General features: G+C 39.9%; 3 protein-coding genes across 4 annotated transcripts in view; all 3 read right to left on the bottom strand.

The window, feature by feature from the left end:
* Positions 1 to 362: 362 nt before the first annotated feature.
* On the bottom strand, positions 363 to 16,050 carry kcnh4a (potassium voltage-gated channel, subfamily H (eag-related), member 4a). Its single transcript, XM_061027061.1, has 16 exons — positions 15,642 to 16,050; positions 10,173 to 10,406; positions 9,887 to 10,018; positions 9,629 to 9,762; positions 8,722 to 8,974; positions 7,398 to 7,555; positions 6,617 to 6,824; positions 5,992 to 6,186; positions 5,703 to 5,902; positions 4,242 to 4,491; positions 3,931 to 4,145; positions 3,810 to 3,848; positions 2,964 to 3,322; positions 2,801 to 2,880; positions 2,525 to 2,601; positions 363 to 2,398 (listed from the first exon to the last, which is right to left on the bottom strand). Exons 1-16 carry the CDS (start codon positions 15,715 to 15,717, stop codon positions 1,418 to 1,420), a joined length of 3,591 nt encoding a protein of 1,196 aa, XP_060883044.1. The 5' UTR covers positions 15,718 to 16,050; the 3' UTR covers positions 363 to 1,417.
* Positions 16,051 to 18,366: 2,316 nt separating this feature from the next.
* Positions 18,367 to 20,530, bottom strand: hcrt (hypocretin (orexin) neuropeptide precursor). 2 transcript variants are annotated; one of them, XM_061027056.1, is made up of 2 exons: positions 19,961 to 20,530; positions 18,367 to 18,869 (listed from the first exon to the last, which is right to left on the bottom strand). In XM_061027056.1, exons 1-2 carry the CDS (start codon positions 20,015 to 20,017, stop codon positions 18,504 to 18,506), a joined length of 423 nt encoding a protein of 140 aa, XP_060883039.1. In that variant the 5' UTR covers positions 20,018 to 20,530; the 3' UTR covers positions 18,367 to 18,503. The 2 variants fall into 2 exon arrangements, with proteins under 2 accessions (XP_060883039.1, XP_060883040.1); XM_061027057.1 differs by having other exon boundaries at positions 18,367 to 18,866; positions 19,961 to 20,519.
* A 587-nt stretch (positions 20,531 to 21,117) lies between these two features.
* plcl5 (phospholipase C like 5) overlaps positions 21,118 to 27,723 on the bottom strand; it is a 61,134-nt gene continuing 54,528 nt past the window's right edge. Inside the window, exons 5-6 of the mRNA XM_061027044.1 lie at positions 27,095 to 27,204; positions 21,118 to 23,051 (exon numbers count right to left, since the gene is read on the bottom strand). Coding sequence (XP_060883027.1) covers positions 22,617 to 23,051; positions 27,095 to 27,204 — 545 coding nt within the window. The 3' untranslated portion in view covers positions 21,118 to 22,616. The remainder of the gene's footprint in view (positions 23,052 to 27,094; positions 27,205 to 27,723) is intronic.

The following is a 27,723-nucleotide window of genomic DNA, read 5'->3' as shown; positions in this document are numbered from 1 at the left end:
TAGGAACTTGTAGTTTGAATCACACGTTTAAAAATATAGTAATATTTTTATCAACTAAAAAAAAATCTGCACATCTTATATAGCTCCAAACAGTCTTGTAATCGGCACAGCTAAAATACTTTATGAATTTGAGCGGTAACATATCCCGAGAGAGGATGGCAGGGACCTCTTTGTCACTCATAATATCCCAGATTCCACTTCAGTTATTGTGTCTTTGCTTCCAGGGTTTCTTCAGTTTATTTTATTCATTCTTTTCGCTACTGCATTTTCATTTGCATTTACATAGCCTTGAATAGTTGACGTTTATTCAAAGGGTACAGTGCATGCACAACCTGAAGAAAAGAGCAGACGGAAGGAATGGATAGGCTATATGATTCACTTTTATTGATCTCTCACAAAAAAAAAAGAGCAAATAAATAATAGCTGGACGGACGCTGTTACTATGTTTAGAGCAAGACAAACATTCATAGTTAAGAACACATGATGACGAGTAGTTGTAAGGTGTTCAGGAATCCTAATGCCCTCCAAAGTAAATTTTTAAAAATGCTAGTCCTTGTTATAAGTGCAGTCCAATGTATGTGAGCGAAAAACTAGGGGTAACTTTAGAATGCTTTATTATCTGTAAAAGATCATGAATGGTTCAATCAGAAAAAAGTGCAAATTGTTCAGGAAAGCTGGTGTAGGAACTACACAGGTGCTGTGCAGGACAATACATAACAACTTGACCAGTTTTTAAAGTTTTCTACTGCAAATTATACGAAAAATCTCTCAAATATCTGTTAAAACTGAAAAGTAAGTGGCAAAGCCCACAACAAAACCTAGTAGGCTACATCCCTGAAAATGTGCAGTACAAAAAAAATTTGATTTTCATTGTCAACCGTACAGTTTTACTCCAGATTTTGTCTGTTTTCACAAAACTTTATTCTCAGTTTTATGTCAATAATGAGAATATATACATCATTTTTTTAGGTTGGTTTCTTTGTTCTTAATTATGAAATGATGCAACCAACTGTCACCACTGAGTGGCGCTGCATACCAGTAGAGCTTAGATGCATGTCACATGTAAGCCTGGTCAAACTGGGAAGGTGTATTTGCTCTGATGGCAGCAGTGGAATTATCTACAATGATTCTTTCTTGTGCTAGTGTATTGAAAGACACATGTATAGACTGAGTGATGCATTTGTAATCATATATAAAACAATTTAGCCTGTAACAGTTTTTTTTTTTACAGAGTATGCAATCTCTAACAACTTCACAATCACAGGTTATCCTACAAAGAAAGATTACAATATTGAAGTTTAAATGAGTTATGGCACAGGGGTTTCAGTATGTGCTCATGCATTTGGTCTGTGTAACTGAACCTTCACACCTAAAGTCTTTAAAGTACGACAAACAAGACAACTAGACACTGAGGTCCTCATTGTGGCGCTTGTATTCTTCCCATGTCCAAGAGAGGTGGTTGAACTTCTACAGTTGGAGCAATGGTGCTCATGTCTTGATATTCAACATTGTCCGGCCTCTCTTGATACAGTGAAGCTCTACAGTCTCTGTCTGTAACCTGCCCAAGCAGAGAACATGACACGCCCTGTATGTGATGCACAGGGCTGGATCCCACTGGCTCACCCTGCCTGGAGCCGCTGATGGCACCCTGATGGATCTGATTGTGCCCTGTGCGTAATGAAGTGTGGACTCTTAAAGGGCTTAGAGAGCTAAATGTGGTGTGATACTGCGTCAGGCCAGAGGGGGTGATGGAGGAATGGATGGGTGTCTGGGAGTTAGTCTGGTTTTGTGGTGGTGGATCAGAACTGGTTTGGACACTCAGAGATGAGTGGGAGTAGCTTGAATTTACCGGGGAACATATTGGGTGAGAGTTGCTGATGGTGGGAATCGAGGTGTTGTAGGCCACCTGTGAGGCCTGACAATGGGACACTGGGAAATTGCTGAAGGCAGGACTGAGGAGGGAAGGACCTGTCTGGGCATGTTGGTAGGACATGCAGGGAGAATTAGGCGCTGTTCTACACTGGCACTGCAACCTGTGGGCTGTGGTCCCTTCTCTGTCGGAGCAGCACAGGTGCAAACACGACGACGCGGGGCTTGACGAGTGCAGCAAACTCGAACTTCTGGCCTGGGAGGACATCCTATTGCAGCCCCACATGTTTCTGGCAGGGTGGCTGATAGCTTCATGATGGAGGTGCAGCCCAGTGGAGATATGTAAAGGCACTTGAGGCTGCCAGCTGCTGGAGGCAGTCACACTAGGGCTGGGAGACATTTGGACGCCATAAGAATATTTAGAAACTGTTGAGGGATAATGGAGCATTGCCATATGAGACTGTAGGAAATGCATCATGTCGTGGAGCTCCTTTGCCAGGTTGGATACTTCTTGGTTCAAGTTGTTCACCTGGGAAGAAAAAAATAAATTGGCTTTTTGAAAATTCAGCCTTTTAACTAATAAAAACAGCTGCTGAATGAATTTCTTAATGTTTAGTCGGCTTATGCTCCCATGAGAGTCAGATATTGACCTTACCTCTTTGTTCAGTGTGCTGACGTTCTGTCTCACTTCTTCTGTCTCTTGAAGCAGGTTAGCACTCGTCTGAAATCGTTCTTAAAAAGGAGGACATACAAAGAAATGAAGCTGATCTGGGATCATTTCACAAATAACTATGCCTTTTATCTTTTAATTACTTTTTATTTTGAAGTTTGAGTCAACCATTGCTATCTGATGTGTTTAAATCAAGGATGTGCTGCCCTCAACCCAGTGCAGTTCACTTTGCATTCATTGTGCAGCTTGCAGAGTCTTTACCTGAGACATTAGCCTTCATGTCGCTGTTCTCCAAATTAAACTGAAACGTGTGGCCATTATCCTCGATTCCATCCACAACCCTAGCAGAGAAAACAAATCCGTGTCATTTGATTTCAAAAAAGATTGCTGAATAATATTTGGGTGAAAAGGATAACCAGGTTACCTTGGGCTCAGGTTCAGTGGACTAACACAAGGTAAGGATGGCATGAGCAGCTTGGCAGGCAAGCCTGAGTCACTAGTAGGACCAGGCAGAGGAGACGGAGAGAGCTCCTCGGAGAAGAACGGCTGAGGAGACGGGCTGCGGCCTCGGCCACCCTGAACAGGGGATCGACAAAGGCGGAAGGCATTGATGTGGTGGAGCTCCTCACCCAACAGCGTGCTGAGGCAGGGCTGACGGACAGGGCTGCCTGTTTCATGTAACAGAGGAAGCTTCCTTTGCTGAGTGTGTTTTACATCTTCTCCGTGGTACAGACCATCTGACTCGATAATGAAGGGCAGTTTCTGGTCCACAGAACCGCGACCCTGAGGAGACATAGTGGATGGAAAATAAGATTTCTTAGATATTAGGAATTTAATGTTACCCACAAAAGTCTCAAAGATGCACCTTTCATTTAAAAAAAAAAAATCAGTTTTAACCATGTCATATCAGTGTTAAATGAGAGCTCATACAGAGGAGTATCACATCAAATATAAGAAAACATTTATCTAATCATCTGTTTTTTGCTTAAAGTTTAATGCACTCTTTTTTCTTAACCTAAATTGGACTGTTCTTGCCTGTGCAACACATACAGTATATAAGGTGTTTCCTTATTTTTTTCCCTCTTCTCAACATCATCTTAATTTCAGCTGTTTGTAAAAATTCAGACGGATAATGTGCCAATTTCACATATTTTCAACAACAGTTTTACTTTTCAGTAAAACAGACTTATGCTACATGATAAAATCTTTCTTTGCTGTGACTGAATGTCAGATGCATCATACAGATCAAAGCCAAAGGAATAAAACATACCTGGGACAGCCTCGACGACCATGGAAACTTTGTTACTCCCTAGAAAATTTGAAGTCAGGATTAACATGGGAAAATATACAATATATTTGGTGGGAAAGTATTGTGATAGCAAATGTCTTACGTCAGCTTCACTGCCTTCTCTCAGGTTGTAGGTGAGGTTTTGATGGATGTCGGAGCTGAACCGACTGCCGTACTCTGGGTAAAGCCCGAGGACCTCCCTAAAAGCCCTAACACTGATGTACTGAAGGTCACAGTAGGTCAACGCCTTCACGTCTGCATTGGTCTTGATAACCTGGTCTTGTTCTGGGAGGTCAGCCCCAATGAGGTCCCCTTTACCTGTAGGGATCATCAGTTACAACAGAGGGATTATAACGAGGAGCGAAATAGCTGAAACGTGCAGAACGAGCAAGAGAGGAAAAGTTTCACACCGACCCAGTATGGCCAGGACCATGCCGTCTTTCAGAACCTCTAGGGAACCGGAGCAAACAAAGTAGTTGGCTTGCAGGGCGTCTCCTTGTCGTATGAGATATTCCCCAGGTGCACAGAAGGAGGTCTTGATGTGTAGGGAGAGAGAGCGCAGACAACCTCTGCTGGCTCGCTCGAATACAGGCAGCTGCAGGATGTCTTTGTTCAGATGCATGGCAATGTCAGCTTGCAGTTCATCTGGGAAGTCATGCAGCAGCTAAGAAAGAGGACAGGAGGGAAAGTATACAAACAAAACAGATGATGTAAGTTCCAATTTTGTTGTGAATTTTTTCACAAAGTTTGAGAATGGGAACAATCGGAACATTTTGGTTTGAACTAAATGACTGAATGTTTAAAGTCACTTTTTGAGATGTACTGTATACAATGTATCCTCTAAGGAGAGTGTTGATAGCCTTAATTGCCAGAGTTCTGGTTGTTCAGTTCAACAATAAACAGATGTGATATGATTGAATGTAATGGGTGTACAGCATAGACGGCTCTGTGAGTCTAAAAATCGACATGATATTTTCTACAACCCGAGCTTAAAGACATGTAAACACGTCAATACAATGTTAGACACTAATGCAGCTCTTCTGTCTCTTTTGGTTACAAATCCCTTGTTGTTGCAGATCTAAAAGATCTCACTGATCTGCTACATCCCAGAAAAATTTTAAGTATATCTTCCAAAAATGACGAATACAAGAGTGCAAAAAAAAATTGAACAGATTGAAGTTCTAAAGGTTAATGCACTCCCATGACGCGCCAAGCTGCTCAGTAAAAACAGACACAAGGTGTTAAAGGCAACATGTTCTCAGGAACCAGAGGCTATGTCTGTTGCCTTCAACAGTGAATTAATTATCTACAGATTGTGTTGGCGAGGGTGTTAATGAGTATTCTCTCTATTTCAACTCAAACCCTTGTAATTACAGGGAACTTCTCCTAGATCTGCTCCGGCTATTGTTACCCAGGTTCTATTTGCAACGATGTGCAGGCTACTTAAGGAAATGGAATGACACTCCAGAGGATTTAAGGCGGCCCACATTTTGGATATGACATTTCTCAAACGAGTCTTTAATCCAAACAAAATGTGTTGTTCTTTCAGGGTGCCTGTAGCGTAGTGGTTAGTGTGTGTGCCCCATGTATGGAGGCTGTAGTCCTCCAAGTGGTGCTCCTTTCCCACATGTTGTTCCCCACTCTCTATCCCTGATTTCTGACTCTATCCACTGTCATAGCTCTAAAACAAAGGCCTAAAAAGCCCCAAAATGTTTAATAAAGTGTTATTTTTGCAACAGGAAAAGAAAAAAACTGCAGTCTAATATATTCATAGAGATTGACTTTAAAACTTTTTTTACGAGGGTTAAAATATACAAAGGTTAGAAAAATGATGATTATCAAGAGAGCTTTGCTAATTTGTGATTTTTCCCTCACCTCATTGGCATTGATGCCATTGTTGACCGACCAGGTGGCTTGAAAGTACTCCAGCATCCTCTGCTTCAGCATCTGGGGAAGCCGATGCACACGGATAAAGTCCTTGAGATCCTTCATCCGGGTATGGTAGAGAGAGCGCCGGGAGTACATTCGCTGGATGATGGCTGTTACATTCCCAAAGACGACGGCATGCATCAGGGCTGGAGATGGTACACAGTTATGTTTAATATATATTCAGATAATGGACACTAATTGGGATCATTTACTGTCCTCACCTATAGAAACTTACCCCCAATGAGCATGATGCAGATAGAGAAGATTTTTTCTGCGTCTGTGTTGGCACATACATTGCCAAAACCGACACTGGTGAGGCTGCTGAGGGTGAAATAGAGAGAGGCAATGTAGGCGCTCGGCATGGAGGGACCACCCGTGGTGCTGTTGATGTACGGCGTGTCCAGACGCTTTCCCAGTTCTTGAAGCCAGCCTGGTGGACGAGGTGGCAAGATGGTTGTTTAACATTTATGATGGGATGTTAAATTATTCAATGAGACATGGATAAACATTAGTGTCTTTTTATTTCTTCTTAAAGTCTACTGGGGTGACCCTTTTATCTCTGATATAACGGGTGATGGTTGATACAATGTTGACTGATATGATGCGTTTCTCTGGTGATATAACGGGAATGCTCTGTGACCTGAACATCCTCGAGACCAAGGAGGAGGAAAGCTAGAATTTAAGACGCTGCTTTCAGGCATTCAAGCATGGCTAGATATGTCCAGCACTGGCCCATGTGGGGCTGCTTGGTGAGACAGTCGAAGCAGAGCTTATAATGAATAAAGAACATCATACTCCTGACTGAGTGCTGTTGGATTCATCACCGCACTTACACATAACATTAAACATAATGTGCTCACCTATATCCCAGGTGACAGGGTCACTGCTTTCTATCTCCTGGCGTCCAATGACGTACCAGACACAGGCCATCCAGTGAGCCAGCAGGGCAAACACAGACATGAGCAGAGTCAGGACCACAGCGCTGTACTGGGAGTAGCGGTCCAGTTTCTGTAGCAGGCGCAGAAGACGCAGCAGACGAACCGTCTTCAGCAAGTGCACAAGCGACGTCTGGACAAGAAGACACAGAGATGATTTTTTTTGATAGATAGATAGATAGATCATTTATTATCCCTCCTGTATGCATATATGAACCCTAACAAAGATTTAAATGAAACCTGTACAATTTCAAATTCGACCTGTACCAAGAAAATAAGGAATAAGAATAGAAAACATATGTGCAATTAGCGAAACCAATGTGCAATTTAAAACTGAGAACCAAATTATATTGAGGAGCACTTATTTGAAATAAATGTTACTATAAGCTGGATAGTTTTAAACATGGCAACCAAAACTAAGGGTGCATTTGGGAGGCCTTGATGGGTCAGCAGAGGACTGTGATACAGCGGGACTAATCCATGAGAAGTATTCGTGTTGATCTGGAGGTCAAACTAAAGCGAGCAGATAAACAAGAATGCTCAGTGAAGTGATTCAATTTGGAGGAATAATCATCTCCAGCCCACTGCTCTTAGGACAGATCACCAAAACTTTAGTGGCCAGTCTAAAAGTTGGTAAACTAAAAGAGACAAGAACTTGTCCCTGAGGCAAACAGAGCTTGATGATATGCACAGATAAATATCTTACCACAGTGATGTTGAAGACATAGAGAAGATCAAAGGGCAAAGCTGCGATCAGATCCACAAAGAACCAAGTGGTGCAGTAGTGGAGGTAGATGGATCGAGCATCGTACACCACCTGACCTGACTGACTCACAAATGTGGTGCGGAAATTCAGGATGATATCTGAGATGGAGCAGGGAAAAGACGCAAGGGAAAATTTAACAGGCACCCAACAGAAACAAAAAAAAGTTTAATGAATGAATGACACATTTAGACATGTGCACCAGCCTTTTTTCAGGACTAAAGATCCTGTAAATGTTATAATTTCAAGGTACAATTTCAAGGTTTGAAGATGAAAAAAGTATGCAGTAGGCCTATGTGTGTTTTATTTTTAAATAGATTAAATATATTTTAGGTGTAAATAATTTGTACCAAACCAATAGTAGATATAAATCATGTACATACTTAAAAAACATATTTTATTTTGTATTATTATTATTATTGTCATTTTTAAGTATTTCCCTCTTATTATTTCTATTCTTAATACCTTCATTGCGGTTTATCGAACTGTTGTAAGATGTTAACTTTCCTAAATGGGGGATCAATAAAGATGATCTTATCTTATCTTGTGAAATAGATGATTAATTAAATGTTCAATAAAGAATAGAGTAAAGTAGCTAAAACTCTTTTTAAGCAATCTCTTTTCATATAATATATTATTAAATAATTATGTACTTTTCTAGCAGGAAATTACATTTTTTTATTTTCTCTAACAATGAGATAAAAAGTAGTTTTTTAACCTGTTGCAATCAGGTTGGTGGAGACAAGTGTTGGTGAGTCTAAGTGACATGATGCAGCGACAGGCATTTGACATTCAGTGGTACAACGCTTTCATGTGTTTTTACTGAAACTAGTCAAGCAAAGCAAACAGCTTGCGGAACCTGGTCAGGTCATTTTGGGCATGAATATGACTGAATGTCACCAGACTAACTTCAGGAGAGATTTAGTCAGACAGTCTCATGACAGATGTGCTATCACACTTCCTTTGGAGTTAAAGTGGGACGAAGTGAGAGAAATCTCATTATGATTCGTAACCTGGGGCAACAGAGACACCCTGCGTGGGTGAGAAAAGGTAGGAGGTTTAGTTATGTGTTGGCCATCACCACGGAAACCACTGCAGCTGTATTGGATATATAGTTGTACCTGATTTAACCAGAACATTGTTGGTCTCTGTAATGCTGTTCAAGAAGCTACAACAAAGGTAACCATTGAAAATCAATCCGTCTTGTAACCATGAAAAAACAAACAATAATAAATACATGTTTTCATCAAATGTGAAAATGTCACACCAAGTATGAAGAGCATCTCCACTGCGATGTCAGTGCCTATAGTGCTGCGACTGATGGGAGAATCATGGTCATTGCCCTGAACGTGGCTGACAAAGCAGATGTCATAGGGTACAGCCACAGCGACGTAGAAGGTCGCCAGTAGAATGAGCCAGTCCCACAAGGCCTTGGAGATGCTGTAGTGAAGCAGGATGAACCGTGACTTCTTTACAGCTGCCACTTTGTACTCAGGTAGAGATGGTTTCTGAAACACAGCCTGAAAAAGACAGCACATAGAAATCTCATAAAAACACTTGGCAACAGAACACACACAAAAAACCCTGAAAATAATGACAAACCTGATGCTGAATGGACAGCGTTTGAAAGGGGGAAAAAAAGCTCATTATTGAATCCAACTGCAAATCTGGAGTGCTGTAATTATATTTAAGGCTACCTTAGCGGGCTGATGAAGAAACTTTGTGGATGAAAGAATCAAATTTGAAAATGATAAATTATGGAAATCCACAATTTATTCAGGGCCCAGTGAAGCAGGACTCAGTGATAACATCAGCATGAAACAAAGCAGACCAGGCATCATTCATAAAATAAAATGTTTACGTCTCTTGATATCTAATGTAAAAAATACCATTAATTGACTAATAATTAAGATGTAACAAAGAATGAATATGATGTTAAATTCTTAGCTTAGTTAGCTCACATAACTGTAGTTTTACATTGCTTCTGATAAACCATAACCTGTGGAAGCTGTGATTACAACATGAACTTAATGACATTAAAGTTTAGCTATAGATGGAGCAAATGCTTTTGTTTCAAGGGAAGTATAGCCAAGCATTGCTCAGCAGTAATCAACTATAAAATATTGAAGGCATATTGTAGGTTTATTTGTCTGTATTCAGGTGTTTAAACTTACACTGGTCAGTTTCCTCTTGTCCCTCTTTGTAAACAGGTTTCTGAGGTGCTGCAGGATGGTCCTCCCTCTTTCTCGGGCTTGGGAAAAGTGTGATCGATTGCTTTTGACGTTCTCGTGAGCAGCATCTGACATACCTGCGAGAAAAACACAACACGTTTCAATGATAAATTGCATAAATGTACCAACATGGCATTTTGAAGATAGTCTAAATTACAGTAGGACGCTAAGAGGTGAGGAATGCATGTTGCCAGGTCTCACCGTCTCCTTGGCTGCAGCGATGACTCTTCCCATAAGTTTCACTGACATCTTTAAAGGATAAGAGGAACAGCACCACTTCACCTTTTTCGTTTTTTATCGGCACAATATCCAGCAAGCACCAAAATGGATTTCCTGGAGGATATTAAAACGGTATTATAAAATGATAACCCACCAATATAACAAGACAGTACTAACACTTAAAATGACAAGTGGATTTAGTTCAACACTGAAATGAAATGGACTCATGATCTGTGTGATTATCAACTCAATATATCATCATTTGCACCATTTTTTCTGTAGAGGCAGACTTCTCCCTGGAACTCCTGCTGGCCCTCCAGAGCTTTGTCCACCTGCTGGATGACACTCTCATTGGTCTCAACTCCGTGGAGGAAGCTGCAGGTACAAGTTTTCTGCATCACCTCAGTCCGAACGAAGCCGGTCAGCTCGCAGAACCCATCTGAGCAGTACACGATGGGGTAGCCATGGCGACCTTGAGCATTTCCCAGCAGGAAGTTACTGTCTATGAGGGAAATAAAAGAGCCCCATGGTTGAGGTTAAAGCTACTGTGTGACCTCAGGGAAATCAAAAGACTGACTGAACAACAGGCAATATTTGAACTCTATGACGCAGCATTGAGATAGCTTCTGCTTCAGTAACACATTCAAATGTGGCAAAAAGAGTCTTTGGTATCCTTTTCTCTTGCCAAAACCCATAGGCCTATCTCTCCAGATTGTATTCATTTCTTGATGTAGCTACAAATAGAAAACAAACACTCTTCCCCTCTTTTTTCTTTGTCATTTTATCTGCTCCCAGCTCTGACTCCCAGAAATAGTCAAGTCCCAGCTACATCTGAGGGGCTTTGAAGTATAGCTGGTGGTCTGTATGAAGTCTGAGGATAAATGCGGGGGGCCTCAGCTGGCTCCTCGGGCTCCATGGGGGACCAAGGCCATGTCAGTAATTAGCATGTGCAGCAGGTTTTTATCTGGCCATCAATTGTGTAATGGATTTGAGAATTTATGCAGCCAGAGAAAAATATAAACACAACAGCAGGCACACACATCTTCATCAGCACAAAGATCAATATGAGAAAAACAGAAAGTGTTTTTTTTTTTTTTTTGTTGTGTGCAGAATTCATGCCAGACTAATGTTTTGCTTTGGGACTTGTACCCTCCTGGAGTCTTCACTCGTTTCCTAGCAACTGCTAGTTAATTAGATACAACAGTAAAAACTAATGTCCTCTATTTCAACAGTCCTGCTGATTTCACAACTTCATTACAGAGTAAAGTTTTTAAGCGTCTTTCATTTCAGTTGCATTACACTAACAGCTTTCTTTATCTTTTCTAATCATATCAAAAGCTGAAGTATTAGACAAAGGAGCTATTACTACAGCTTTTACAACAATAACTCTCAGCATTCAGTTTTTTGTTGCATAACTTCATCAGATTAGTTGCAGCAAGTAGTGTAGTAGTTAATACTACAGTAGTAGTAGTTATAATATTGCTTAACTGCTCCATCCCTTGTATTCAAGACATTTGTTTTTACAAAAGTTGAATCTCTCATTCCTGTTATCCAGACCAAAATGTAAGGCATGAACAAGGGAAACATTTCTCTTTCTAACTCAGCTTTGGATCACATGTGAACCAACAGTATATAGGCTATACGTGTATAACACATCAGTACATAATGCAAAAGAGAGAATAATAGTGATGGAGATGAAAATCTTTAAGAAACTATTCAGACAGATGCTTGAAAACGTTAGGCTTGTTTGGTATAAAAACATTTTTTAACATCATTGCTGAAACTTGACGGGTCATTTTAGGGCATGGTGTGTAGGTGGAAACGAGAGAAGAAAATAATGAAACCATGAGGCACTGCATTTTAAATGCAAGGTGATGTTGGTCTCTGTGGTTTCTTCAAATAAATCTATCAGTAAGGCTTTAAGAATGGAGAAATACAATGACATATACCAATTCCATCCATTCCCTGTAAGCTACTTTGGGTTTGGGTGATTTGTTAAAGTAAATTCTGCTGGGTGAAGAATTGCAGGGTTTATTGAAGAGAAACAACAGCAAAACCTCACCATCATTAACTGAGTATTGCTTGTATGCTTTTTTGTGTGATATCCTTTAATATCTCAAGATCCAGGAAGACTCCAGTGAATATTGTCTTCTGTGTTTACCCATGAACACTACAATGATGTTATGGCCACACTGGTGATAATACACCTATACAGCAGCCAGTTTTTAATGAGTAATGCTTTGTTTTGTCTCTAAAGCTTCAAACATCCCAGAATAATAATTCACCTGTATTCAGATGAATGGAGCTATAGATACAAGTGATTTTCTTTCAACTCAAAATTAATTGCAGAGCAGGCGGCGCATAGAAGAAGATGTGCAATTAGTGACGTGTGAATATTTGCTACCTGCTAAGAGTAGAGCAAATGTTGTTACCACCAACATTGTTCGTGTGTTGCCATAGTGATTTGTTTAAAAAAAAAAAAAAAAAAAGCATATGCCAAAGCTACAATTTGCATCTAAATCGTTAGCAAGACACTGTGTCTTCTGGAAGACAGATGGAGCCAGTAATAGATCTGCAATATCAGCCTAACTCTATAGTGCAGATGAAGGAAAGTCATTGCTGAAGCGCGGGAATGATATATATATATATATATATATATATATATATATATATATATATATATATTAATATAGGATTACTTTATCAATTATCTGAATTATCTGGGAGCGGCAGTAGGGACTTGGGTTGGGAACCGGAGGGTTGCTGGTTCAAGTCCTGGTGTGGACCAAATATGGAAGCTGGTCTGGTAGCTGGAGAGATGCCAGATCACCTCCTGAGCACTGCCAAGGTGCCCCTGAGCAAGGCACCGAACCCCCTCCCCACCATCAGCTCCGGAGCGCCGCTCCGTCACTCTGGCCTCCCTCCATTAGTGCATGTCCATAGGATCCTGTTTCTGCATGTGTGTGTATATTTCAGCCTATGTTTGTGTTCATGACTTACAGAGTGTAAAAACTGAAATTTCCCCTTGCGGGGATCAATAAAAGTTAATCTTAATCTTAACACCTACACCCATTAATGTTATCATTATGAAATCAAATCAGTTAGACATGTGCTTAAAAATTAATTTCCATGATAACAGATACATTTTGGTGGGATACATTGACACCAGATGTCAAGTCCTATCACTAAAATCAAACTGTCACTGTCCTATGTCTTTATTTTTCTCTCTTTGCCTGCTTTCTATACCTTCATGTTATTCAAGAGAACATCCTACAATGCCTGACTGGCCAAAGAATTGTGCATCTATGAAAAACCACTTAGTCAGTAAATACTCATTTCTAAGCCTATATGGCTATTGGAGCATCTTACGCATCAATTTACACTAGTATAATTTGAATTAATCAGCCAGTGATTCACTTTTATCATTGTTACATCTCCAATTCCACTTTCTCCATATTTGCGTTTCATTCTGTTTCAAAACTGTAGTGACTCAAACACAATGACTCCCTTCACTATTTACCCATGACATCACTTGTGGGGAGGAAAAAGATGCAGTTCTAACAATCTGGGCAAGTCACAGTCGACAAGGAGGGGTGACAAATAACTGCAGCAGGTGCAATGAAATGCTTGACACACTTTTAAAAATAACTTTGATCGCCTTTAAACACGTCTGTAAACATTAGATTAGATCCAAGTTAGGATTTTAATTTTCTTTTAATCATCATCTTAATAATGTCTTAAGATGACATTATTTCCTTGGACATCCATATCCATATTGATTAGATCAATACTGTAGACATTTTTCTCCCTTGAATGAGATTGACTGAGCCCTCTGAGGCAATTTAATTAATTTTTCTTAATTTCCCTACAAACACACCTGGTTCATATGAATACCACCTCTGTTTCCTTGAGCCCAGCCACCAATCACATTCACAGAGTGGGTATTTGTATCAACCATCTGGATTCAGATATGAGCTTAAAGGGAAGCTGCAGTTTTCCTCTTTGTTTTTATGGCGCTGTCATCATACTGAAAGGCTTTCAATTCAGCGCTTGGCATTCCATACAGTTTTCAAATTGAAGCCTGGTCTGCTCTGAGGCCATCTCCTGTCAGTTGGTCCAGTCACCTCCCACGCAGGAGGATCAATCCACCCACGTACTGTACATACAGAGATATTCTGGCAGATAAGATTGAGAAAATATCTGAGTGCAAGTTTAAGTATGTGTGTGTGTGTCTTACAGAACTTAAGGGCAAGATGATGTGGATAGCAGGGTGCCGTGTGTGTGTGTGTGTGTGTGTGTGTGTGTGTGTGTGTGTGTGTGTGTGTGTGTGTGTGTGTGTGTGTGTGTGTGTGTGTGTGTGTGTGTGTGTGTGTGTGTGTGTGTGAAAGAGAGATACAGACCGTGACAGTGTTATCACACTGAATTTGTGAAGTTGTATAAGACAGTCTGACCCGTACACACACAGTTACACTCTCATCATGTCTGGAACCAGCTCCAGTGATGCTTTTTATTATCTGCTCTGCACTGATTCTAAGCTACTATACATGAAAATATGCATTAACGAGCAAAACTGTGGGGTCAGATGTTTTTTTTTTTAAATGTATATATAAATATATCTATATATCACTTTATTTTTTTAAATGTTGTGCTTTATTAATTGAATCTCTAGTGAAACAAATACAGATTATATAAGATTCTTCTTTATGCTTCTTTATTTTATTTAAGATTTGACATATAATGTTTGGATTAATGAAATAAACATATATATAAAATACATTTTAAAAAAGTAATATATTTGTATATGATAACTGTTAAAAAATATATTTTAAAATAAGTAAACCAAATTTAAACAATAGTATTTTCAAGAAATGAAGTAATGATTTGTATCTTATGGTGTAAAGTATTTAATGGTTGTGTGGGGTTGTGTTTATGTACTTGATTTTATTCCTAGTCTGTTAAATCATTGTGTCATATCTCCAAACTTTCACCAGGTAATGATATAATAACAGAGCTATTTAGTAACACTTTATTTCACATTTGATACAGATCTGCATGTCCACAAAGATTTAGTTAAGGAAAATCAGCAAATCTTAAATGATGGCCGTCTTGTCACAGAAATATAGCCTTCTTGATTATTGTAAAAATGAATGTTGAATAATAATACAAACATGAAAAACCTTTGGAAAGACCTAGAAATAAATGTGGTTCCGACAAGCAGCACTTTGGCACAACAAGTGGGCTCTTGGGAAAAAACATTAAATAATAAAAATATCATCCTGACTTGACTGTAGCGTCCCTCTCTCAATCTTATGATTGGATCTCAATACTGCTAGACAAATTTGTCAACAGCAGTGTTTTCAGTGGCAGTCCTCCTAAACTGGGTTACAAAATGCCTAAGGCTTAAGTCCTAAAAGCAACAGTGGGAACGCTGGTACAGTTGCAGAGTCATAATTCAAATGAATCTATTTACAGGTACAATTCAATTTCAATTCAGTCCCATGTATCTGTGAGGAAAAAGTTACCTAAAAGCAAAGGGACATATCCAAAGATGCCATCTACCACAAAGCATGTACACAATGTTTTTCATTTTGAATCATAATTATATATTGCAATGTTAGAATATTTCCAACAGCCATTTGCCATATAGAAACATCCATGTAGCGCATTGCTAAAAGGTCTCACTGAGGTTATTCGAAGATGAGGAGTAGAATTTAATGGAATTCCAAAATATACTTACGAGTGCCATCAAAGTGGTTTGCGATGGTGTCCAGAAAGGTGTTTTGTGGAGCGAGGAGGCCCTTCATCACAGGCATCTTGCTGTAGAAGAGAAGACTGAAGCCTCTCTGTCAAGGGATTCCGGTAGTTTTTCTCTACTCTCCAAAGGGGACCTTAAAGTGAACTCCTCTCCTTTGGGCTTGGCTGTCACTCTTGTCTTAGTCGAGAGGAAATCTTCACTTTTTTTTCATACAGACATCTAGTTTCTTCTTGAGGGGCGACTTGGTGGCGTTGTAGTTCTCCAAAGCTGCTTTTTCAAAACTGAGTCAGGAGCTTTGTGGTTCAGATGCGTGTCCCTCGTCTCCCATTAGCTCTAGTATGAGAATAAAGCCTCAGCTCCACATCACTCTGTCTAACTCCACTCACCGTGGTTCCTGCCATCTCCGAGTCCCCTGCCTATCTCTCTCCCTCTCTCTGTCTCTCATACAAAAGCCTGAACCACCCCCCCTTTTCCACACACTGTGAATGAATTAGTTATCTCTCTCTCACTTGTCCCTCCCCAGAGAATTTACAAGAAATAAAATTAGAGACAGCTTCTTTCTCCATCCTCTATCGCCTTTCTCTACCTCTCAAACTCCTAATGGGGAGGTTAAAGATGCTGCTGCTCAGTCAGCTCGCTTCCACTTGTTGCCTATTCATGTGTTGGGTTTAAAGGAGTGTTTATTGAAATATGTGTTCAGCCTTGTGAGTGCATATCCCATGGAAACAAAGATATTCAGCATGTGTGGGTTGCTGTGGATATTCTGTAACATGACAAGACTTTTGTGCACATTATGAGAGTTTGTCTTCTAAATAAAGGTCAGAGTTCAGGTTACACAAAGAGTTTCTTCAGATGATGATATGCTGTCTGAGGCAGCTTGGAGGAAAATTCAGCCTTTTGTCGTTATCATTGAATTTCACAATTTCTTCGCTATCTTAGCTCTGGATAACACAAAATCACAAAAAGTTGATGAAGGCGTAAGAGCCCACATGCACATGCACAAATCCACAGATTACAATTGTAAAAAAAACCCAAAAAGCAGCTAATTCTTATATTTTGTATAGCATCACAGTCATTTACCACATTCCTCAAATGGGAGGGTTAAGCTGTTGTGTACAATCACACCTCTGCTGAGACCTGACGTTTCATTGACACCTGGGTTATTAATAACTACAAGAACATTTGGAATGTCAAAAACAGCCTGTTTAAAATAAATGTTAGTTTTTCACATGAGGTGATTTAGTATTTAAAAGTGGGATCATGTTTATTTCTGTTTTTAAAGACAACAAAAGCAGCATATTCATGGCAGTTCAGATAGTGAGGAGTTGTGTGCCGTTACACGTTACTGAGCACAAGTCCTTCTTAAAGCTGTCCCTCTTTTTGTCTGCGGTCTTACCCTGCAGTCTATCCATTTAGAGCACAGCTTCTGATGTTTTAAAACCGTCAGAAAGCTGTCTTTAGCTTTTGAAATTATTTCATATTGAATAATTTTATGTATATTTGTTGTCATATTTGTCTTATTTATTGGGGAGGGGAGTACAGAAATTCTAAGTTTTTGTATTGGTTTACTCAATGCTGCTGGCTATTGTACACATAGTGAACGTAAAAAGAAGCTAAAAAAAGAAAGCTGTCTTAATCGACTAAGTTCCCCTAAAATTGAGTTCACTGCAATAGCGATCAGCATTTTGCGAAATAACTGATCTCTGTTTTCATGGACTCACACTACAGGATAGGTGAATATGTTAATTAAAGGTTGCCCAAATCAACCAACCAGTCAATACACTTCATTTTGGTATCAATAGCTTATAGAGTCTCATAAGTGATTAGGTCATCCATATCATCAGCACATGAAGTAGGAGCTGTGGTACTTTCTCATGTTCTCTTAGGCTTCTTTGTCAGAAACGATTTTTCAGTTTAATATCCTTTCTATGTTTTACTTCAGGCTGTGTGAAAAGAACCTTTGCGCATTATATTGGAACAAGTAAATATAAGCTATGAACAAGCATACATACTGTAGGTCTAGTTAGTTACATTGTGGAAAAAAAAATCTATAAAATACAGAGATGTAATGATCTGATATCTGAGGGGACATGGAGCTGCGTTGTACATCATTAAGGGCCCCACAGACATGCTGTGCATTGCAGCCAGTTCTTATTTTATCATTTTGGGCCCTCTCACATGAAGACTCTGTATGTTCAGTATTACAAATATTGGTTGAATAAAAAGTAATAAATGATATGATGTAGACAAAAAATAATATTCCTGCTGCAGTGTTCTTGTTCTTGTTAAACAATTAAAGTTATAGTATACCAATAGTATCTATGTAAGTAATTCTTTGTTAAATGAATATGACATTTTCACAAATCGTGAACAAGTCAGGTATCCTATTTAATGAGCTTAGTGAATCAGTTCAACTCTATCTTATCAGCACCATCTTGTGGTCTGCTCCATTACCACACCGTGAGCCTTGTTCTTCGACTTGACTGCGACAAGGGCGAATAAATCTTTGAATCTTCTCAGTTATTTCTGAAAGAAAAGGCAACACCCTCCCAGCTTATACCCAAAACGTAACCTTTGATATTCTTAATGTTTCATTGGAACAATTTTTACCAAGGCCCAAGTGCACATTTAGAGAGGACTTACTAATGCCAGCTCTGTGATAGTTCCAACCATAGCAAAAACACCAAAGATAAAAGACGTGTTATCTTTTCATATTGTTTATTTCACCACAATATCTTCTTATTATTCGTATTACTATCTGATAGGGAAATAGACATCACATTCAAAAGTGCACAGCTCAAAGAAAATTGCAAATAGTCCCAGTATGCTCATGCCGTGAGTGATTTAGCTTTGCTTAAGTGCTGTGATTGGGATTCCTGACTGAGCCATCCAGTCTGTGTAATCTGCAGACCTCTCTTCAGTCCTCTTCCCCATCGTTAGAATCCCAGCTGCTGGGTTCCTGGACACGTGGAGGAGGTTGGCCAGTCGGCTTTGTAAGCGGTCCACGTCTTCTTTCCGTTTACCCAAAGTGAGGATTCCAGCCGAAGCATCACCTGTGAGCGCTCCCCCGAAGGTCTTACTGCCAGAGCGACACAGCAGCACATAGAGGCGGCAGGATTGGGAGGGCTGTCTGCAGCACTCAGACATGCTGTGAGCATCACAAGTCAGCTCAGACAGCAGCAACATCCAGACCAGCAGCAGGACTTTCTGCTGGGATAAACAGATTAGATCACACACAAGACAACTGAGACAAACTTTAGGCTTTTAAAGGAGCTGTGAATCAGTATGTATTTGATACAGCTTACATGTATTTCTTTAGCCTACACAAAATAAATCCATGATCACTCAACAAGAACACATCAGCTTCATGACAAACAATTTGGTTAATGGTTATGTGCTAAATTATTGACACACAAAGATATGAATCATGGAATGTTTATTAATGTCACAAGAAAATGATACACCAGTTGCTTGCTACAACCTAAATCTCTCCACAGTTCTGTGTTTGAAGGCTGTATTCCTTGTCGCACTGGGCACAAGTTTAATTCCCAGTCCTGATGCTGTTTCATGCATGTCATCCATCACTCTCTCCCCCCACATTTCCTCTAAATGCTGTCCTATCTACCAAGCTCAAAAAACACTCCTTTCAAAAAAATGCCACATTTCCTCACGATGCATGTTATGTTTTAATGCTAGAAAATGTGTGTTATGTGCAACCAGGTGAGTAGAAAATGATTTAAATTTTTTTTAAATAATGCAGATACAAAGAAATAGGAGGGATTGACCTCATACAGACCAAAAATATATGGAAATACAATTAGAATATACATGGTAAGCTTATATGTAAACTCATTACCTATGAATGCATGCCAACTCACTTCTCAGAAGGTGTCTGCTCCTTTTAGATTTATATTATATTACAAATTCATTGAGCTGTGCTCTCACAATATCAGCTTGCTACTTACAGGAATTGCTCCGCCACATGGAGAAACAAGGTCAACATAAAAATGCTTCACTGTAAATTTCAGTTCAAATGCAAGAGTAGTCTCTCCGTAAATCAGAAATAAAACCTAAAATAGAAAATGTGTCAGAAGACTTTTAAGCCAGCTGCTTCTGCCTTGGTGAATTGAAAGGACTTAAAAATGTGACGGAAAATATGAGAAAAGCATTTTTACCCGTCCACAAACAAACTCATGAATAAAAAAAAAAACACCCTTAAAAAAAAGATTGAAACTGAGACTGTTTCATGTCAAACTGCTCAAATCGTTTTATTTCACATAAAAAAAACTAAGCTGTCCTACCCTGTTAGACGTATCCTTCCCAGCAGCTTTCTGGAAGTTGGAGTGGAGCCACATCATCTTCTAGCTCGTCTGATGAGGAGTCGTCTGATCTTCTTCTGTCCCCGCTTGAGAACAAGTGTCTTTTATTTGGTCTGTCCATGCGCTGATGGACGTCGTTCAGGCCAACCACAAGTATGACACAGAAACCAATAATTCTTTTTGTGGCTGCTTGCTCATTTGAAAAGCTAATGTGAAGCTCGCTGCCATTAATTAGAGTCCTGTTTGAGAAAAAAAAAAACATCTCCTAGGCTCTTCTCTGGACCTTTGATGAACTAGAGGTATGTCTTTGTGTCCATATGCCAAAGGTTTATGACGACATACCAATATAATGACTGCAACATGCCCTTTTTCAGTTGTCATGATTAGCTCATTGCTCATTTCTACTCATTCTAATGACCATCTAGGGACTTAATTCCATTGTACAAAATGTGCCATAATGGCAAGAGTTTTGTGGATTTTCTTTCTTCTACACTATACGTTCACTAGTGCAAACACGTTTTTGATTAACTTAAAAGGGCCCCAAAACATCAAGACTGAATATTTATTTTGAAGGCTATTTTGGGAGCTAAGAAATATTAGATGCACTACGCCTCATACTCTGCTTTATAAATGGTAGCATACTGGCAATCGCAGAACTCATCATAAAAACCACTCTGAAGCCATTATTGACTTCTGAATGTTGTTTGACATCCTCACAGCGACAAACTGTATTTGTGTTAAGGGGCAGAAGGAGCATTGCTTTTAATGGACAAAGTAAATCATGATAAAATACATGCCATACATCTTGGTTATAGATAAGATAATATTTTTAGATTAAGACAATTAACCATGCATCACAGTGCATTTAAAGCAATCAATGAAGCCTCCAAAAAGCTTTATTGATTGCTTCAGATTTCAAAGTGAAAGCTGCTTTCAAAATGCTCCAAAGAGTCATCAATGGCTGCATGAAAGCAATTCAAAAAGTCATATAACCAAAGTCGTTCACTGAACCCCGTATCTGTTAATTATTTTTAGCTACCAGTCCAAGTACGGATAAATATATTGCTAGAATTCAATAGAAATATCAAAAAAAGCCTTTCTTGGTCATAAAGAGGACATTGACAAGAGGAGACATAATAAACAATGAAGCCAGTTTTAATGGTCCACTTAAAGGAGCTCTTACAGAATCCACATTCACTCTGCAGTGAAACATATCTCAGGTTATTGACTGACCCTGATGTTGTGGTGCTAACCCGTAATCCTTCGTCCCAGTCCCACATACACTGGTAGTCCTGACCTGCACCACAGAACAACAGGCGTCTAATCACTGAATACGGTTTGTGGAAGTTATGTTAAAAAAAAGAATCAGAATATCAATAGAACAACAATCATCATAATATTAATCATTAATGTCCATATCTGCAAGAAATATCATAGCAATATATGTTCTCTCGTACATTTTACATACACTTTACATCTATAGCCACTTTATTTTGTGTTTTTATTGACAGCAGTTATGTGTTCCTGTTGAGCTTGACCTCTAACAGGCAGGGTCAATACTCCAGTTGTGATTGGCTGGTGAGCTCTGCCTCTTTCAGATGCAGGATGGCTCCACCCTGGGGACCAAAAACAACTCACATAACGTCTCGCACGCACGCACGCACTCACACACACACACACACACACACACACACACACACACACAGCCCCTGGGGAGGAGACAAGGGGACCCTGTTGGGGTAGTAAAGTGATGCCAAATAACTAAAAGAATAAGGAATGATATTAGACATGTGCAGGGGTCTGATGGAGGTCGATGTCAGCAAATGATGAAAGAAGAGCATTAGGATGACTGAGGACATCAGCACGCAAAGGATGATTTTCTGTTGTAGCTCTACAGACCCCTGGTTTGTGCTGAAATGGTTCTCTGTGAATTCTACAAAGCACAGCCTAGTCGAGCAATTGTACTTTGTGCACGTGAAATGAAAATTACATTTTTTTGTTTTTTGTTGAATGAGTCACAGTTTGCACATAGCTTTATGTCTAAGGTGTAGGGGGAGGCGTGTGAGCACTAAAAAATAAAAGCTCAAAGACATGCTGAGGAGTCTCCAGAAATGAAAAGGCAAATATGTGGCAAAAAAAATGCCAACGTGAGGTAAAGCCTGTACCCACAGAGCTAAAGTACATAGTGAGAGAGCATGTACTGTAACTAGCACTGCCCAGAGAGACAGGGATGTCTAAATGACTGATCACACTACCAGAGGCTTGTTTCTAGCTGTTGCCCTTATGACCCTTTACAAGAGAGAAAACAGAGAGATCTAATCTTCGCTGGTCAGAAGGATTACATCCGTATCCATAACAGAGCAAAGCAAACAATCTTCAAGTTCTCACACTGTTCAGAAATGTGCGAAGTTTAGGTCTCTCTGTCTTTTCTCCTTAAACCCTCCTCTCAGACTTGTGTCTCACTCCTGACACGCCGAGTCTTCCTCACCATCATCATCTCTTTAACTCTCTCAGCCATCTCCTCCATCTGCCCTCTGTAACTGGCCTCCTGCTTTTCTTCAACACTCTTCTTCTCCATCCCTATCTGGCTCTCCCTGTCTCTCTTTGGGTAGGATTCTCTGTGGGCACAGGCTGCGGGTCAGCAGGATGCCACAGGGTCATCAGTGACCATCTCTTTCTCAGGGATGGCGCCCAGAGGTCCTTCCGCCCTCTGCTGCTGGCTCTGGAACTGCAGCTGGGGTAAGGGTGGGGGTTGAGTATATGCCGGTGGTTTCGAAACAGTTTGAAGAAGGGGGAAAGCTGGTAGCTGGGGGTGTTGCTGGGAGAGGGGGTAGAGATAATCCTGAGGTATGGTCTGGGATTGGGGCTGGGACTGGGTCTGAGGCTGTGGGTGGGCTTTGGCCTGAGGTTGTTGCTGAGTCTGGACCTGCTGTGGCTGGTGGTGAGGGTGGTGCTGGAGCTGGGGGGAAGCTGCTCCATTTTTATTGAGGCCACAGGACTGAGCTGCACAGTGGATCTGACGCAGAGTGTCCAGAGCCTCACTCTTAGCGTGCTTCAGCAGGTCAGCTTGGCCCTGAAGTTCAGACAGAAACAGAGAGATAGACAAAAACACAACTTCGTCAGCACTATATAAATGATATGGAGACTTTTATCGAAAGCTCTTGTGAGGAGTTTTTAAGTGAAACAGACAGAAACAACCTTGAAATAAGTTACAAAAGCGACAATAACATAAGAAAAAAAGATTGATAATTACTTTATAGTTATTTTAAATTCTAAATAATTGTGTCAGGGTAGGTGTCAGAGAAGTAGATTCACATCCCACTGTATACTGCCCTACAAAGGCAAAAGGCAGTAACTTTTTTTTTGGAACATTACAGATGTGCTTTACTATGTGGACAGATATCTTGAGTCAATTGTGCTGTTGTTCTTTTGAGAAAATAGTAGGTTGTATTTGCCTTAACTTCCAAAAGCCCTCGAGAAACCAAGGCAGAGTCCAGTAACTTCACTTATAAGGGTCTTTGTCTTCAGGAATGCTCAAACTGAGTTAAGGTCTTCTGCCTTTGTTTTGCTGCGGATCAAAGTGAAGTTACTGTTTCACTGCAGTGGAGTTAAGGTGTTATGCCTTTGTTTTAATATCTCTCATCAAGCACTTCTGACACACACAGCAGCTTGACTAAAGTGTAGCTAAGAAATAGTGTTGGTTGTGTTATTTTAACAATGCAACCAAGTGAAATACAGTATCAAATGGAAGTTAATGCCTTTTGCCTTGGCATGACCCCTTATCATTGTACAGGCAATGCAAAGGCAGAGTACCTTAACTTCCAAATAAGTGTCAGAGGTCATGCTTGAGCTAAAGATTTTTATGAACATTAATAACCTCATTAAAAAGCCAAAGAATTGCCACATTTCCAATATTCTGCCTGCAATTCATTTGGCTGGACAACAAAAAGACTTTTAAGTCATTTATCTCAGTTCTACACTCTGGCGAGTTAAGGTCTTTAGCCTTTGTAGGAGCAGTATAAACAACCTTTGTTCACATTTGTCATGGCAAAGAATGACAGTTAATGACATCACTGACTATTAAAGAAAGCAGGACAAGCAGAATACGCTATTAAGGCATATATATAGAGGACATTAACAATAAGGAGATAAAAAGGCACTGCTTGGTCTACAGGGGGGCAACACAAACCAAAAGTTCCTCAAAGGAGCTTAAAAACTTCTGATTTAACGACATTAAGATTGCTCGAAACATTATTCAAATCAGTTCCCCCAGGGCTGCTTGAATTTGACAGCAGATTTTTATTATATATATATATATTTTTTATAAAACCTTAAAAAGTATTTAAGATATACCTTGTTAAATTAAGGGGGGAAAATCAGGGTAAGGTGGAATAATAATAGGTAAAGGTTTTCCTTAGTGCATAAACGTATAAGATGCAGAAGGGGGCAGTATACAGCCATTGAATAAAAGCCTTTGGGTGCTTGTCAGCTACTTGTACTGCTTCCCTCTGCTGCTGAATTGTGCCGTCACATGGTGATAATGTTATACTACATCTCTTCTCTTTTTTTTGGGAGCACCCCAAGAGTAGAATGCCTGCCATATGTGGAGGAAGTGGTCAGGACATGCCTTCTGCTTTACAGCGCTGTCAAGTCAATCTGGGCCACAGCCATGGCTGCCTGCCTCCTTAAGCTAGCTGTCTTTGCCATGAGGAAATGTGGCAGTCTTCTCCACAGGCAGCAATTTCTGCACGTGTGAGGAAGCTTTTATTATTACCTTGGGAAAAAAAAAGTGACCTAACCAATCTGACCATGTGCTTTTACAAACTCTCTTCACTTCCACTGTCTTTAAATCCTTGAATTCTACCTTTTGGCTTCAATTCAGTTTGTCTGCAAGCACTCTTTCTTTTCACCACCATCCCTCCAACATCTGCTCACAAGCAAGATGATTGCAGTCTCCTCCTCATCTGTGACTCTGTATATTTTCCTTCCCTCCCTCTGAACTTCACTGTGGACTTGGTCTGACCCGCTGTGACAGCTTCGTTCAGATAAAATCCCTGTGAAGAGTCACAGGCCAACCCGTGCTGCAGTATGAATGTTGAAAAGGATAGAGTTCTCAACACTGTCTGACATATTGCAGAATAAGTAAAGGAGCTGCCCTGCACACAGTGACCAATGTTTTACTCCCAGGTGATGATAATACTTGGCAAGTGGCCTTTTTACCTGAACCACTTCAGCACGCAAACTGGAAGCATGAATAAGTCATATGTTAGAAAAAAATGATATTATATAAGTCATGACTCACCAGGCATAAAAGAAGACAGCGAGCAGCTTGTCCCGTGCTGCCAGAGCTAAATCACGACAGCACTTGTGTTTGGCTACATTCACCCCTACAGCTGGCCTAAAGCTTTCCAGGGGGTGCATCCGCTAAATTCTACCACAATATCCTTATTACATTTGATCCTGACCTCCTTGTTTAACTAAATCATTCTGCCATTTAGCTAAAAGTACATGCAGCCAACAGCCTGTAAATTAATTTCAGGGTACAGTTAGAGTAAACTACAATTGTGAGTGGGAAGTGGCAACGCTGAGCCTGTAACAACTCTCCTTAAAAAGGCTTTAAAAAACAAAACTTGACATTTGCTTCAAAAGCTGTTTTTTCTTCAATGTTGGTTATGTTAGGGAGGTACAGATGGGATTTTTACAGGTAGGAATGGGCAAATACTTTCTTTCATTTTTACTTACTTTCATGGTTCTGATCAGTCTGTACTTGTCAAAATAAGCATGGAGAGGCAGTTTGGAAGAGAGGCTGTGGGAGAAAGAGTGATAAACAAGACTCTTTCTCTCTTGCTTCCTAGCAGCGAGTCTTTCCAGGCCTGCTGAGGATCTGGCGAGGTTGACAGGTGAAAATAACTGGGCATGGCTGCCAGCATTGGCAAACAGGCACCAGGCGCTCACCAAATGTTCAGTATGAGACACAGATTACAGCTGAAGAATGGGAGGTGGAGGAGGAGTTATCTGCATGCCAGGATGCCTTCATGTTGAGAATGTGGCTCATGGAATAAAAATTCAAGGACACGAAAAATGATTAAAAAAAGGAAGACGCGGCAGGGATGGGAGGAGTAAGGTAAGTTTAGGGGTGATGATAGAGACGCGGGTGACATAGGGATTAGTGCTGGTCGTCCATCTGTTATGCTACTTAAGCACATGTGTTGCTCAATTCTTAAGAGTGCAATAAGGCTTAATTAAGATAAATCTGTCTGTTGCACATGCAGGTGCAGTGTTATTGCAAGAAAAAAAGAAAAATAACTTTATACAATATAAGTGCTTTAGTCAATATCTTGCAAAACAAGCAATGTCTTGACTCTACTTATTATGGTCTTCTTTCACAGTATTTAATACATTCTTATAACTATCTATTAACAGAAACATTTTCAATAAGTGGTGGATTTATCATGAAAATAAGTGTTAGTTGCATAATCGAAAAAAATCTACCTGACCTGAAACTCAAGCAAAAGCTCAACCAAATGAGCTTCTTCACCCAATGCTCAAAGATTTGAGGGCGATGAGATGAGATAAAAATACCCTCGCTGCTCTGTCCTTATTTAGCAAAACAGGCCCGCTGAGCACATCACAGTCTGAGCAGCATGTGGTGTGTTTTTTTAATCAGTGTTGCTATTACTACTGGTGTTCATAGTAGCAGTGAGATGAGGCCACTGGGCAACCTTATCTCCCTTTGTCATGGGAAAAGCAGAGACAGGAATGCATTTTGCTGAGCATCATCTTCAAAGCACGTCCTGGAGGCCAAGTGTACCCGTATGAGGAATGATGGAGCAGCAGCATGTGTGTGTGTGTGTATACAAACTAGTGCGAACAATCCTTTTGTGTTTTGTCAAGTTACTTACACCAGCAAATAAATGAAAGAGTGCTTGTAATCAACAGCAATTAATTAAGAGATTTAAGGATTAGACAGGAGGCAAATACAATTAGCCCAGAGCGCTTTCTTGAGATGCCATGTAGTTTAATCTCTTGCTTATCTAGCTGCTTATAATCTCCAGAATAAAATACAGTACTATGTTGGGCTGAAGGCCACATGACAGGAATGGTTGTCAATCTTACCTTGAGGACAGTGATGTTCCAAGCATAGCTCTCCATAGCTTTCTGAAGTTTGCGGCCTTTCAGTCCCTCCTTTGCTCCAATGCGATGCAGGTCCTCATGGAAGTCCAGACCTAGACACAGACACAGACACAGACATGACATTAATATTAACAGTCTATGGACATGACATGTGATTTTATAAACAAAGTCCAAACAAAAATAACATTTCAGCAAGTCATAATTTTTATTGTATTGCATTCCATACAAACTGATATAATGTCAATTATATTCCTTTTTCTATTTTTTTTATGAGCAAATTGTCCTTAACGAAAAAAAATACATATGATGTCCTTAACCTGCTGTGATCGTTTTCATCTCTTTTTCTTGTTTAATTGTGTTAAGCCACAAAGCTGTAGTTGTGCTGTATGCAAATTAGTGTGATTATGCAACAAGACTGTGTGCACAAAATTCTCTTTAGTTTTTTTTTACGGAAAATAAAATGCCCTCACATCAAAATAAAGATACATCTATATACTGTAATCATCGTGTACATGTGTCAATTTCTTTTCTTTTCTTGGCCAAATGCCTTCAGACTTTCCTCCTCTTACCAATCTAAATACCTGTTCTCTGTTAAAACCAGCCTGGGAGTT

This window comes from Labrus mixtus, chromosome 20, assembly GCF_963584025.1.
Source record: "Labrus mixtus chromosome 20, fLabMix1.1, whole genome shotgun sequence".
Lineage (NCBI taxonomy): Eukaryota > Metazoa > Chordata > Actinopteri > Labriformes > Labridae > Labrus > Labrus mixtus.
This window is presented reverse-complemented; position numbering and strand designations above follow the sequence as displayed.

Bases quoted from the DNA above. Each gene is read 5' to 3' on its own strand.
- kcnh4a (XM_061027061.1), bottom strand. From the start codon at position 15,717: ATGCCTGTGATGAAGGGCCTCCTCGCTCCACAAAACACCTTTCTGGAC. The intron at 7,556-8,721 runs GTGTGACATTTT...GCTCCATCTCAG, and splicing joins GGAGATGCTCTTCATACTTG to ATATCATCCTGAATTTCCGC. The intron at 4,492-5,702 runs GTGAGGGAAAAA...CCTCTTTCTTAG, and splicing joins ATGGCATCAATGCCAATGAG to CTGCTGCATGACTTCCCAGA.
- hcrt (XM_061027056.1), bottom strand. From the start codon at position 20,017: ATGATGTGGCTCCACTCCAACTTCCAGAAAGCTGCTGGGAAGGATACG. The intron at 18,870-19,960 runs GTAGGACAGCTT...TGTTTATCCCAG, and splicing joins GGAAGGATACGTCTAACAGG to CAGAAAGTCCTGCTGCTGGT.